This window comes from Bos indicus, chromosome 15 (genome assembly GCF_029378745.1).
Source record: "Bos indicus isolate NIAB-ARS_2022 breed Sahiwal x Tharparkar chromosome 15, NIAB-ARS_B.indTharparkar_mat_pri_1.0, whole genome shotgun sequence".
In the NCBI taxonomy this organism is placed as follows: domain Eukaryota; kingdom Metazoa; phylum Chordata; class Mammalia; order Artiodactyla; family Bovidae; genus Bos; species Bos indicus.
The window spans coordinates 80,444,041-80,459,430 of record NC_091774.1 but is presented as its reverse complement, the minus strand read 5'-3'; the positions used below and the strand labels follow the sequence as shown (position 1 = coordinate 80,459,430).

Sequence of the window (15,390 nt, the reverse complement as noted above, 5' to 3'; positions counted from 1 at the left end):
TACAAGAATATTTTGTACAGTACAAGGAACATAGGCAGTATTTTATAATAACTATAAGTGAAGTATAACCTTTAACAATTTTGAATCAGTATGCTGTACATGGAAACTTATACAAAATGGCATATCAACTATACCTCAACTAAAAAAAAAAATAGAAGATTGACTCAGCAAATAGTTGGTAAGTTGTAGGGCTTATGAGAAAGTTACTAGAATTTTTTTTATTTCCTGCCACATCCTTCTACCACTATTATTTACCTGTGTTAATATTTTTTTCATTTTTGTGATTAATATTATTGAGGTTTCTTTCCAATTATTTTCTTGAGAGCAGCCTTCACATCCTTGTTCCGTAAACTGTAGATCAAGGGATTCAACATGGGGATGATAACAGTGTAGAACACGGAGGCCCATTTGTCTTGATCCAGGGAGTAGCTGGATGTTGGCCTCAGGTACATAAACATGACTGTACCACAAAAAAGTGTGACACCAGTGAGGTGAGACCCGCAGGTGGAGAAAGCCTTAAGGCGGCCTTCAGCTGAGCGCATTCTGATGATTGCGATGAGGATGAAGGCATAGGAGATAAAGATGATGAGGATGGTGCTGAATTCAATGAAGCCACAGAGACTGAAGAGCAAGATCTCGCTGATGTAGGTGTCTGAGCAAGAGAGGGCTAAGAGTGGTGGGATTTCACAGAAGAAGTGGTTGAGGATGTTGGAACCACAGTAACTCAGACTGAAAGTGAGGGCAGTGTGGGCGACTAAACTCACCAAGCCAGCCAGGTAGGAGCCCAGCATGAGAGCCAAGCAGACTCGCTTGGACATGAGAGCGCTGTAGTGGAGGGGTCGACAGATGGCCACAAAGCGGTCGTAGGCCATGGCAGCGAGGACATAGCACTCAGCATCCACAAAGCCTACGAAGAACGCAAACTGGGTGGCACAGCTGGAGAAAGAGATGACTTTGTGCTTTGTTAGGAAGTCAGCCAGCATCCTGGGGGCAATGGCTGAGGAGTAGCCCAGGTCGACAAAAGAGAGGTTGCAGAGGAAAAAATACATGGGTGTGTGAAGCTGAGTGTCTGTTATGATCAGGATAATCATCCCAGCATTCCCCACTACATTGACCAGGTAGACCAAGAGGAAGATCACAAAAAAGATGATCTGCAGCTGAGGGTCTTGAGTGATGCCCATAAAGATAAACTCAGTCACCATTGAGTGGTTTTCTTTATCCATCTTTTCAATTTTATGTGTGTCTGGATTTGGCTTATTGTTTGAGGTGATTCTTAAAAATCCTCCCAGTAATTAGACTCAGTGATCCACAGGGAAAATCAAATGACTTTGGTGAAGGTGATGGCCATGGGTTTCCTGCAGGAACTCAGTCAACATAGGAGAAGATGTTAGCATCTTAGGGATGGCAAATCTTCTTCTCCAAAAACCTTGGTGTTCTGAGGTCATTTACCACATAGTACCAAATGTTTGACCTGATTGGTGTGAATATATACCTAATTAATTAGTAAAGAATAATTTTGAGTGCCCCTTCTTTCTAAAACAAAGCAGAGAGCAAACATTAACTCTCATTGCATATAGGCACATAAACACACACAAAAAGATCCCAGAGTCTCAGGACATAACACATCATACCACCCCACTCTCCACACACACACACACACAGACACACAGACACACAGACACACAGAAAGTGAAATACTTGGAGCAGAGGGTGAGCAATACAAGATTAAAGCAGTGAATAATGATAATTTTTAAAAGGCCAGAATGCTAACTGTATGCCAGAATTTTCATTTCTTCTACACATTATGTAATTTCATCCTCATCACAGCTCTATGAAGTAGGTGCCAACATTATCTCCATCTTACATCTGAAAAGAACAAGGCTAGATACTAAGTAGCTTCTGTACAATCAAGAGCCAGTAAGTAGCAGAGCTGGATCTGACTCTAGAATCTACTTCACTTTGTCATCTTCTGTGTATATGTGATTTGATGGAGGTTATAGATCTTTACTTTTGTGCCCACCTTTCTTTCTTTCCTGTCTTGCCTATTATTCATGGGCATGGAATCAGTTCTTTGGTTTCTCTGATCTTTAGAAGCACCCAGGATTTTGGCATGGAGCATAACAAGGATGAAGACACTGCTGTGTCTTTGGACGATTTTATTGCCTAGCCAACAGCTTCAACTCAGAGTTAAGATTCAAGGATTCCTCTCTTGGGAGAATAGGGAAAGTGTTATCCATCTCTATGGACACAAAGGAGCATGTGTTGGTAAACTTTTTCTCTGTTTTTTATGGATAACTGGTCCACTGAAAAATTCTAAGAAGGGAATGGGCAAGAGTAAACCAAACTAAACCAAAATATGAACTTAGAAATAAATAGGGTGCATATAGATGTAAACCTGAAAGAAGTCAGACTGAATCTACTCTATTTGGTTTATTGCTCAAGAAAGTAGAGAAGTATAGTGCATCTTTCACTGGGGTGTGGTCATTCATAATGGGCTTCCCAGGTGGTGCTAGTGGTAAAGAACCTGCCTGTCAGTGCAGGTAGATGTAAGAGACCCAGGTTCAATTCCTGGGTCTGGAAGATCCCCTAGAGGAGGGCATGGCAATCCACTCCAGTATTCTTTCTTAGAGAATCCCTTGGACAGAGGAGCCTGGCAGGATGCAGTCCTGCATCCTGAGAGTCAAACATGACTGAAGTGACTTAGCACACAGTATGCACACATTCATAATAAGCTAAATCTTGGTGTGATTGATAGTAATACCACCATCAACTAAATTAATTGTTTGAACTTGATGAATTGCTGTGAGATGCAGCTTCCTTATCTGCGAAATTTCCAATTCTAGCAGTTTAAATTCTGACTTAGAGTGAGACATTTAAAAGTCAAACCCATGGTCTATATCTCTTTTGTAAACTTTAAGATGGCATGGACCTGATGCCAAGGAAATCCATGCCCAAAGGAGCACTTAGTAGCATAATACTCCATTCTGAACAGGTCATATTTATTTTTAGCCCCAAACATGCTGACATGGGACTAACTTGTGTGGTTTTGTGTTTGTTTGTTTGTTTTTTACCTTTGGGGAGAGGTCCAATGTCTCCTCTTCTCTTACTGAGTTATGCTGAACAAATATTCTGAGAAGAATCCCAAGATGAGCAATCTCCCTCCTGCTGTCCCTGAGCCATCCGCTCATCCCACTTTTGCTCTATTTGCAGAAAATATTTAAGTTTCAGTCATCACTTCTCCCAGAGGAAATATGATGAAATGGTTTTTGCACTCACAGGAGACTCAATGATTTGATGAACTACCATTCCGTATGGAATTTCACTCTCTCTCCCTTCAACTTTAGTGGTAAAAGAAAGAAACACAAGGGAATTTTTTTCAGCCTCTCTAGTTGTGGTAACTGAGTCAATGATGAATGTTACCTGCACTGTTTTTACAATCCCCAAACTGCCTTCATGATATTATTTTGGCTGTAATTTAGAAAGTTCTGCTTACTGATGGCTGAAGTCACTTCAAAGAGGATGAGACTTTCCACGCTATACAGAGTGGCCATATTTTGTTGCTGTTTAGCCACTCAGCCATGTCCGATTCTGCAACCTCATTGACTATAGCATGCCAGGCTTCCCTGTCCTTCAACATCTCCCTGAGTTTGCTCAGACTCATATCCTTTGAGTCAGTGAAGCCATCCAACCATCTCATATTTAAACTATACTTCTCTATTTAATGTGAAAGAATCTGGAATAAAAGACTGAAATTTAACAACAACAACAACAACAAAACCCAAATTTTTGAGACTGATCTTTTTTTGAGAGCCTAGTGGATAGGAAAAGGAAAAAAAAAATGGGCTGCAGAAAATTAACACTTTTTGAGCATTTATTCATCAGAGATTCTGCAGGGTAATTTCCTTATTTGGTCAATTGAATCTTCTGATGGTACCATGATTGAGATCAGAAAAGTCATATGAGGAAAAGTCATATCTTCGTTAGTCAGCATTACTTCTATTTTTTGATGAGTAAATGGTAGTTGCTTGTTTTTTGGACTTGAAAGTCCCATGGCTCTCCATGAAAACTGTGTTGCAACTTGTCAGTGGTTTCTCTTTTATGGTGCCAATCTCACATTCTTATTTCCAAGGTGAATTCTCAGAAAACTCCATGGAGCTCTCATTGCATCCTAACTTCTGATGGTTCTCATCTTGGTTAGGGAGATAAAATGCTGTCTGTTTTCTAAGATAGTTATTTATTTGGCTGTGCAAGGTCATAGTTGCAGCATGTGGAGTCTTTGTTGCTTCATGTGGGATCTTTCGTTGCAGCGATGGACTCTCGTTGTGGCACATGGGCTCAGTAGTTGAGGCCAGCTGATTCCAGTAGCTGTGGAGGGTAGGCTTAGTTGCTCTGGGCATGTATGATCCTAGTTCCCTGACCAGGAATTGAACCCATGTCCCCTGGAAAGGTGGATTCTTATCCACTGGACTGCCAGGGAAGTCCCTGTCTGGTGCCTCTTTGAATGACACTTAAACTGGGTTTAGAAATTAATTATTTTCTTATTCTGAAGCTCCTTGAGACTTTCTGCTTCACAGCTTGGGCTGACTAGGACATGTCCCCTATCCTGTCCATGATTAATTACTCCTGTGCTGTTCAGTGGTCTCATTCCACCACTGTGATGTCACCTAGGGTTCTTTTAGTCCTATATCCCTTACCATTGATCTCTTAGTGCCGTGTGATCTTTCTTCCAGCTTCCACTCACAGTCCTGTATAATAATGAACTCACTATTAATTGAAGAAAGGTTATTTATTTACTTATTAAGTAAACTTCATTGTTTGCCAATTATGTTTCAGACTCTGTGTTGATAGGAGCCTACTGTATTTTCCCTCTAAAAAAAGGCTAAGGTTTAACCAAAATAATGCAAATATTGTCTGAATTGCTAGAGATAAAGCAATGTACCTTTTAAGTCTTTGTGTCCCCCAGAATTTAGTGCAAATTACATTGATTACATTGTAATGAGAGAAATTAATTGGGATATCTTCTCAAAGTGACATAGATTATATAAATAATTGTAATATGTTGATCAATTTATTTGAGACTCTGTATCTCTTATATGAAAGATACATTTAGGTGATGGGAAACTTGTAAGCATCAATCTAGACTACATACACTGATAACTATTTCTTATTCTAGACAGTAGGAAGGAGAATCAGGGTGGGGGAAACTCTTGCTTATCAGTCAGCTATCTATATGTATTTGATGCAACAATTCACATGCATTCATCCATTTATCTACAGATTCAATCTATGAGGTGGGTATCAGTATTCCTACATAGAAATGAAAAAGCTGATATATAAAGAGGTTTGATGCATTATCCAAAATCACACAATCAGTGATAGATACCCACGACTGAAAGTCAGGTCAATCCTTTTTCTTGCTGGCTCCCTTTCAGTTCAGTTCAGTTCAGTCGCTCAGTCATGTCCGACTCTTTGAGACCCCATGAATCGCAGCACGCCAGGCCTCCCTTGTTCATCACCGTCTCCCAGAGTTCACTCAGACTCATATCCATCGAGTCAGGTCGATGGGGGCAGGTCCTCCTGCTCCCAATTCCTCCCAGCATCAGAGTCTTTTCCAATGAGTCAACTCTTCGCATCACATGGCCAAAGTACTGGAGTTTCAGCTTCAGCATCATTCCTTCCAAAGAAATCCCAGGGCTGATCTCCTTTAGAATGGACTGGTTGGATCTCCTTGCAGTCCAAAGGACTCTCAAGAGTCTTCTCCAGCACCACAGTTCAAAAGCATCAATTCTTCGGCACTCAGCCTTCTTCACAGTCCAACTCTCACATCCATACATGACCACTGGAAAAACCATAGCCTTGATTAGACGGACCTTTGTTGGCAATGTAATGTCTCTGCTTTTCAATATGCTATCTAGGTTGGTCATAACTTTTCTTCCAAGGAGTAAGTGTCTTTTAATTTCATGGCTGCAGTCACCATCTGCAGTGGTTTTGGAGCCCCCCAAAAATAAAGTCTGACACTGTTTCCACTGTTTCCCCATCTATTTCCCATGAAGTGATGGGACTGGATGCCATGATCTTTGTTTTCTGAATGTTGAGCTTTAAGCCAACTTTTTCACTCTCCACTTTCAATTTCATCAAGAGGCTTTTGAGTTCCTCTTCACTTTCTGCCATAAGGGTGGTGTCATCTGCATATCTGAGGTTATTGATATTTCTCCCGGCAATCTTGATTCCAGCTTGTGTTTCTTCCAGTCCAGCGTTTCTCATGATGTACTCTGCATATACTCTGCATATGGATCCCTTTACCTCCCTCAATTAGTCCATTACAGTGATTCAGGTAGCATAATTTCCCCTATGTACCCAAAGTCCTTATAAAAGGCAAGATCAGAGATTGAACTAACCTGCTCTTTTGTGGATACTTGTAATGCTCCCAAGGGGACTAGACCACTAACTGTTGGGATGACAATAAAAGGGTGTTTAATGGTGATTAGCGGGGCTTCCCTGGTGTTTCAGTGATTAGGAATCTGCCTGCCAGTGTAGGGGACATGGGTTCAGACCCCTGGTCTGGGAAGATCCCACATGCCAGAAAGACCTGGTGCTGGAGCTACTAAGCCTATGCCTCAGCACTCAGCACCCTGGAGACTGTGAGCTACAACTACTGAAGCCCACACACCAGAGCGCATGTGCTGCAACAAAAGACCACAATAACGAGAAGCCTGCATAATGAGAAGTACTGCAGTGAGAGAGCAGTCCCTGCTCATGGCAATTAGTGAAAGTCTGACATAGCAATGAAGCAATGAATCAAAAAAAAAAAAAATCAAAACAGTGGTTAGGACTACTCATGTGAAAATTCATTCTATTTAGCCCCAGGTATCCCAAGGGTAAAGGAGAGGAACATGAAACAGACATGTGAGTCCCTTAGTTGCAGAGGGGAAAAAAAAACCAAGTATATTAAAATGAGATGACATGGGGAACACAGTCCCCAGAGCCATAAGAACAAGAAATATATCCTATTTAAAATGTCAGGATGCTTACTCCAGACTCTGGTCTAGGGACTCTCCAACTGGAAATAGCTGCAAACAGTATTACAAATATACTGCAGCAATGTATTCTATATTTTGAATTGTATTTTACATTTTAACACATTGGGATTCTTACCTTAAAGGAAAAGTAAAAATAAGGAGGACTCAGTCTCTGCTGAATGTGAGAGATTCTCTAATGACAGGAAAGGTATAAGTGTTTCAGTTTTCTCATCTCTGTAATGATTGGTGTCTAAAGTCCTTTACAACTGTGTCTACTGTTTAACCTGGGACAATTAGAGGAAACTTTTCTAAAAAGTTTTTATGTTTTCTTGCCTCCTGATTTTCTTTTTCTGGTGAATTTGGGCATTGGATAAGAACAAGCAAAGGGATCAAGTAGAAGTCAACCAATTAAGAAAGGTAAGAAAAAAAAATATTAAAGTTGTGTACCATGTAGCTTACTGATCTCAAGAAAAATTCACCATCTTGTTAATTTCTCCAATTACCCACAGACCCAAGGTTCCAAGAATACTAAATGACTAAGAAAGTATGTTAAATAACTGCTCTGTCCATTTTTATCAACACAAAATTTCTTAGTCTTTAGGAGAAAGCTAAGAAGAATAAATAATATATGACTTGAATGCTTTTTTAAACACCAGAGATTTTAAGGAAATCTTACTATTATTTTCACAAACTCTTAGAAATTGAAAACCCAGATGAAGAATCTCTGGACTAAATGGTTGACTGCAAACTCTCAGTTGGGGGAAAGAGTATATTTCATAAGAACAAGAAATGTATTTGCTAAGGAAGATGAGAGAATGAGGCATGTAATTTACAATGCTAGATGTAAAATAAATGGTATTTTGCTAAAAGACAAATTAATGAGAGTGAGTTCTGAAAAAGGCAATTTTCAGCCACTGTATTTTGTTTTTAGGAGATATACACTTTTTTTTCCTAATGTAGGTAAATGGATTCTAATGTATTAATACAGTTCTGAGAATTACAATATCAACATCTATGTATATTAGTGCTCACACCTATTATTGACAAGGTCCTTATAAATGACCTTGAATGTTAAGAGAAGGAGAACTGCACTGACTGGATGTAAATTAGACATCCATAGGCGATCTATGGGACTCTGAGCAGCAGTCATCAATCTTTCGTACCTCTCATTTCTCATGTGCAAAAAGAGGACTATAATACTGCTTACCTCATAGAATTTAAATAAAATAATGCAGGAAACATACTTAACACAGAGCTTGCAGCTCATAGGGAATGAGTAACCTAATTTAGTACTTGCTATTTTTACACATTGTAGCCTTTCTTTATGTGCCTAACACACACACAAGTTTCTAGAGCATTTTATTCTCTCTGCTATTTCTGATGGAAAAGTACTCTCATGGAAGCTTTCATGTTGAAGATGAGAGGAAAAGACCCTTTCCTTCTTTTTAATACCTGCTGAAGATGCTCTTCTGTGAAATTCAAACAGCAAGTTTAGTCCAAGGACAAGGACCTGGGCTGAATATCTGCCCAGTGAAATCAGAAGAGGGGCAGTGTAGTTTTGAGGAAAAAAATAATGTGGCATCAAGAGACCTATGCTCTATCCAGCATTCACCACTGATTAGCTGAGACATTCCTATACTTCACTGACCTCACCTAACAAAAGATTATCTTCTGGGTCGTCCCAGTGCACTAGCCCCAAGCATCCAGTATCGTGCATCGAACCTGGACTGGCAACTCGTTTCTTACATGATATTTTACATGTTTCAATGCCATTCAGAGGGATGGTATGGGGAGGGAGGAGGGAGGAGGGTTCAGGATGGGGAACACATGTATACCTGTGGCGGATTCATTTTGATATTTGGCAAAACTAATACAATTATGTAAAGTTAAAAAAAAAAAAAGATTATCTTCTTAATACTCATGGGCTTATTCTTGATTATCTCCCTCACTGAATTGTGGTGAGGTTTAGATAAGATAATGGGTGCAGTGATACATTGAAAGAATTACAGTACTGTATAAAAATGCCAGGCTTTTTACTTATTGGAGTATTGAGTCCCTGTCCCAGTGGAAACTGAGCAGATCTGAGCATGACTAGGCACTTCTTGTACAGTGGTGTCTGTAAGAATGGAACCAGATCCTGCCACCCTTCCCTCAAGCTGTGCTCAGTAGATCCTTTAACATCAATATTAGCACAGGTGCTGAGTTACTTTCATCTTCTGTTTTAAGTTTTTTTAAAAAAAGATTGATATTAATTCAGTTCAGTCGCTTCCGTTCAGTTCAGTTCAGTCGCTCAGTCATGTCTGACTCTTTGCAACCCCATGAATCGCAGCACACCAGGCCTCCCTGTCCATCACCAACTTCCAGAGTTCACCCAAACTCATGTGCATCAAGTCGGTGATGCCATTCAGCCATCTCATCCTCTGTCGTCCCCTTTTCCTCCTGCCCCCAGTCCCTCCCAGCATCAGGGTCTTTTCCAATGAGTCAACTCTTTGCATGAGGTGGCCAAAGTATTGGAGTTTCAGCTTCAGCATCAGTCCTTCCAAAGAACATCCAGGGCTGATCTCCTTTAGAATGGACTGGTTGGATCTCCTTGCAGTCCAAGGGACTCTCAAGAGTCTTCTCCAGCACCATAGTTCAAAAGCATCAATTCTTCGGCGCTCAGCTTTCTTCACAGTCCAACTCTCACATCCATACAGTCGCTTAGTCATGTCTGATTGTTTGTGACATGGACTGCAGCACATCGGGCTTCCCTGTCCATCACCAACTCCTGGAGCTTGCTCAAACACATGCCCATTGAGTCGGTGATGCCTTCCAACCATCTCCTCCTCTTTCATCCACTTCTCCTGCCTTCAATCTTTTCCAGACTCAGGGTCTTTTCCAATGAGTCAGTTCTTCGCATCAGGTGGCCAAAGTATTGGCATTTCAGCTTCACCATGAGTCTCCTCTGTTCATGGAATGTTCTAGGCAAAAATACTGGGGTGGGTTGCCATTTCCTTCTCCAGGGGATCTTCCCCACCCAAGGATCGAACTTGAAGCTCCTGTATTGGCGAGCTCATTTACCATAGAGCCAGCAGGGAACCCCAAAAGTCGTGTATTCATCTAACCAAATAGCATGTTCCATCTTTTCTCTTATTGCAGCCCGTGTCAGATATATGAAAGAGATGCAAACCAGGAATCAAACAGAAGTGACAGCATTTATCCTCTTAGGACTCTCAGACAATTCAGAGCTACAGGTCATCCTCTTTGGATTATTTCTGTTGATCTATATGGCAACCGTGGTGGGTAATTTGGGGGTGATTGTGTTAATTAAGATGGATCCTTGTCTCCACACCCCCATGTACTTTTTTCTCAGCAGTCTCTCCTTTGTTGATGCCTCTTACTCTTCTTCTGTCACTCCTAAGATGCTGGTGAACCTTGTGGCTGAGAGCAAGGCCATTTCTTTTAATGGGTGTGCTGCCCAGTTCTATTTCTTTGGCTCCTTCCTGGGGACTGAGTGCCTCTTGTTAGCTACGATGGCATATGACCCCTACGTAGCCATTTGGAACCCTTTGCTGTATCCAGTTCTCATGTCTGGGAGAATTTGCTTCTTGCTAGCAGCTACCTCATTCCTAGCAGGTTTTGGAAATGTAGCCATACACACAGGAATGACTTTCAAGTTGTCCTTTTGTGGCTCAGATAAGACCAATCATTTCTACTGTGATACACCAGCCCTGCTCAAACTCTCTTGCTCTGATACCCGCATCAATGGCATCGTGATCATGGCTTTCTCCAGTGTTACTGTCATTGGCTGTGTTATGATCGTCCTCACTTCCTACCTATGCATCCTCGTTGCCATCTTGAGGATGCCCTCCTTGGAGGGAAGGCACAGAGCCTTCTCCACCTGTGCCTCTCACCATATTCTCTGGGACTATTCTCTTCATGTACTCACGTCCTAAGACTAGCTACTCAATGGAGCAGGACAAGATTGTCTCTGTCTTTTATACGGTAGTGATCACTATGCTAAATCCCCTCATCTACAGTTTGAAAAATAAGGATGTGAAAGGGGCCTTAAAGAAGATCTTACAGCAACAGATACTGTGAAGCCATGTTACATATCACCCTATTATGTGGAATAAGAATGTTTTCATGTTAATTGTATTGTCTAATTGCTTGAACTTTTTTTCTGTGTTAAAGTATATTGTGTAAAATGAGATGCATTCTTAAATTCCTGGTGTCCTAAATATGTATTTATTAGCCTATAGTATGAATCAATACAGTGAAGGAAGGCAGTGTCTGGCAAAATATCAAAATACTTGGAATTGGCTGGCCTAGATTTAAATCTCAATGTCAAATTTGAGCTTTTTCACTCTTAATTATATATATATATATGTCATATATAAGTCATATATATATATATATATATATATATATATATATATATATATATGACTTTGATTGGATCTTGGAAAATAAACTCTGAGACAGATATTTGTATTTAGGAAATTTACTGGAGAGTGTTCCCAGGAACAATACTGATAAAGAAGTAAGGGAAAACGGATTGGGTAGAAGAAACTAATTTGTGATGAAATTGCAACAGAGTATTCAGCCAGTTCCATGTGGAGATCTGGAGCTGAGGTTATCCTTCTCAGAGATGTTTCAAATTTGAACAGGTATTTATACCTCCATAATAACCTGCTTTAGATATGGGTCACCCACTGGAAGCAGTCTAACTTTCAGAATGACAATGCCTTTCAGCAGGGATATTCCAAGAGTAGAGCTCAGCTATGAGGTGTGAGCTGTGATGCCCTAGGAAGCTGGGGAAGTAAATACTTCAATACTGAAAGTCCAATCTGGGTAGTATATCACAGCATCTATTGTAAATAGTAACACTCTTCCATTCACATGGATGTCAATAGTACCAAATACTATAGAAGAAAGTCTTAGCTGTTTAATAATAAGGGTGCCATAGCAATAATGGGGGTATAGTTTACTGACTTTGTGAATTAACTGAAATATTTAAGTGTAGTAATCTCAAAGTCAAAGTGTTCTAACTTTTTATCTGTAGCCCAGCCAAAGTTTCACATAATTTTCAATAAACAGTTATCAAACACAATTATTTATTTATTGCTCATTGTAGTGGGGTCAGGGCTGTCAATGTTGGAACAACAGGGAAAAAACTGTCTTTCATGAGATGATATGTTGAAGAAATAATTTCAAATCGGCTAAATGTCTGTTTCCTATGTCTTTCCATCCCACTCTCCACTAGAGACCTGAAGGTGGAATACCAATGTTCCAAATGAGACCACTTCATCCCCAAAAGGTTTGTTAGAGACCACAAAGGAGGAGGTAACTCATCTTATCCCCCAGGAACAACCCTCCAATCTCCTGTTAATTCCACTTTTAATTATTAACCAACGTTTCTCTCAAGGACATTAGTGGAAAAATGTATTCAGCAGATAACACATGCTGAAGATACACCACGTGAGAAAACAAAATTATTGATTTCATTAAACTTGTTTTTGAGTGAGGAAGACTTTACTGTCAACAGCAAAGTGTGTATGCATGTGTGCACAGGCATTTGCTCCTGTTTGTGTGGGATGCATGTGTGTGACATGGATAAGAGTTGTGCTTTAAATAAATTAAAGTGAGAGAAAAGGGTTGTATGGGAGTAGAGCAACCTGTGGAAATAACATTTGAGCAAGTCCTGCATAGGAATAACATTGCATGAATATCTGTGGTGAATCAAAGGCCCTGAGGTGAGATCCTCCTTGGTTTGTTAAAAGAATAGTAAGGGAACAAATTATACATGGAACAGAGTAAGCAAATAAAAAGAGAGAAAAAACTGCAATTTCAGGAAGGTGTTTCGGGAGTGATGGATCAATTGGAGTAGATTATGGTAACTCATTCCAGTATTCTTGCCTATTAAAATAGATATGAGTATGGATTATATTTTCAGTGGAATTGTGAATTTTTGAGGCAAGACCTAATAAATTTTATATCATTTAATTTAATTCAGTGTTATTCACAATGGAGTCTTAAGACCATAAAAGACATTTTGTACTTCAAATGCCTAACTAATTCACAAAGGTATAAGTGACTCCCTGGGGAGAAAATAGTTCAATTATCTCAGTGAAAAAAAAGTGGATGTCTTAATTTTGGGTTAGTATATTTCAGGCTTTCATTTTTTTAGTGTTTTGCAAAGATGATTAAATCTCAAGAGCATCATCACAACCTTAATAATCTGACCCTCAGCCTCAAATTCAGAAGTAGCATCTTATATTCCTTGTTGAATTAATTAACCATATCTTAAGTCTGTCACAGCTGAGTTCCTTAGGCCACTTCCATTTTCATCAAAGCTATAAATTTCACACTGTAGGGGAAAAAAAATTGTATTCCTCCAAAAAGCAATAAATAAAACTAAACTTATAAACACCACTACTTTCAGTGAGTATGTCTTAAGGACAGCAGGTAAGATGATTTGATTTATCTCTAACTGGTTAGATATAGAAAGCTTCAAAGAGGATTCAAAAAGCATTCAAGGAATTAAGACAAAAGCCTCTCAGTGCTCTGTGACAACCTGGAGGGATAGGGTTGACAGGGAGGGAGCCTCAGCATGGAGGGGACACACATGTGCCTATGGAAAATTCATATTGATGTAGGCAAAAACCATCACAATATTGTAAAGTACTTATCCTCCAATTAAGATCAATAAATAAAAATGTTAAAAACACTATGTCTCTAAATTGCAGTGTCTGAAACACTGAATTGAAGGTTAGCAACTAAACTAACACAATTTTTTTTTTTAGAAGAAAGAAGTTTAGGACAACTAATAAGAGATGAGGACTTTATAGAATATTCAACCTATGCATACACATACAAACACACATGTACACATGCATCTCTCTGTGTATATATGTGTGTTTTTGTGTGTGTATGAAGCTGCTGCTGCTAAGTCGCTTCAGTCTTGTCCGACTCTGTGCGACCCCAGGGACTGCAGCCCACTAGGCTCCTCTGTCCATGGGATTTTCCAGGCAAGAGCACTGGAGTGGGTTGCCATTGCCTTCTCATGTATGAAGCAGGGAAATTTAATTAATTTTGTGCAGAAAGAGTGCCAAGGCACTTGGCATATTTAATACACTGTGTAGTACATTAAATAAAATTATTTTATGCTCTTATATGCACACTTTGAGAAACTACTGCAATTGTCAGCCTTTATCTATATATCTATATACATAAACATATGTAAACACATACACACATATATGATCATATATGTCATATAGGATATAATTTATATCATATAGATAGATGTATATATATTTATATGTATAAAGTAGAGATCTACAAAATGGCTGTGAATTTTTTTAAGTGGTATTTTATAGGGTGGAATTTAACTGATTTTAGAGAAAGAACGGTCAGTTAAAGGACTATTGTAGTAATCTAGGTGAAAGATGATGTTGACTTGAGCCTTAATGGTAGAAATAAATAAAGTTGGCTTGTTGACGTAGACATTTCAAAAATAGAGACAACATGATTATCTGATAGACTAGTTACATAGTATGTGAGAAAGAAAAGAACAATTTCTTTAATATATATTTGCCTGTATTTATTCTTTATTTGAACACATGGAAGTAGAGAGTTGTCACTGACTTGAGACAGACAATGTTATGTTTGGGAAAATTAAAGGAAGACATGAGCAAATCAGCTTTGAGTTAGGTTGAGTCATTATTTGATATTAGTATGAAAATGTGAGTAAGTGATTGCATTATAAGTCTAGGATTTGGGAAAGAGGTCGGGGCTGAAATAAATTCAGGAGTTGTAAATATATAGATAGTATTTATAGTCATGAGACTGAATAAGATCATGAAGGTAGAGTGTAAATAGGAAAAAAAAAAAAATAGAAGAAGATCACAAAATGAGTTCTGAGCTACTCCAATCTTAACAGTCAGAGAAAAGAGGAATAAACAAAGAAGGCTGAGAAGGAGCAGCCCATATGGTAGGAGGAAAACTCAGAATGGTGTGTCCTGGGAGACAAGAGATGATAGTTTTTCAGGGAGTAGTTAGCAATTAACTCTGCCAAATATTATCAATAGATCAAAAAGATGAAGATTGAGAATTGACCACTGAATTTAGCAGCATAAAGAACCCTAACAACCTCGACAAGAACAATTTCTGTGGAGTGATGGAGTGAAAATTTGATTAGAGTGGGCTTAAGAGAAAACAGGAAAAAAACCAAACTGAATTCAGAAAGTATTTATTATATATCCAAGTATGTCTTACATTTCATTGCCAAAGAGAATGTAAAGGAACTGGATGATAGACAGTGAAGGCAAAAAGGTCAACGGAAGAGGTGAAAAACTTGGGGAGGTAAGGTAAGATATAGACAAGCAGG

At 39.2% G+C, this 15,390-nt stretch overlaps 2 protein-coding genes across 2 annotated transcripts; one reads left to right on the top strand and one right to left on the bottom strand.

Annotated features, from left to right (window-relative positions):
• Positions 1–290: 290 nt before the first annotated feature.
• On the bottom strand, positions 291–1,223 carry LOC139187207 (olfactory receptor 5AR1). Its single transcript, XM_070803211.1, has one exon. It carries the CDS (start codon positions 1,221–1,223, stop codon positions 291–293), a length of 933 nt encoding a protein of 310 aa, XP_070659312.1.
• Positions 1,224–10,168: 8,945 nt separating this feature from the next.
• LOC139187206 (olfactory receptor 5AP2-like) lies at positions 10,169–11,099 on the top strand. Its single transcript, XM_070803210.1, is given in 2 exon segments — positions 10,169–10,911; positions 10,913–11,099. Coding segments are annotated over 2 exon segments (927 nt in total). The 5' UTR covers positions 10,169–10,171.
• The last annotated feature ends 4,291 nt before the right edge of the window (positions 11,100–15,390 follow it).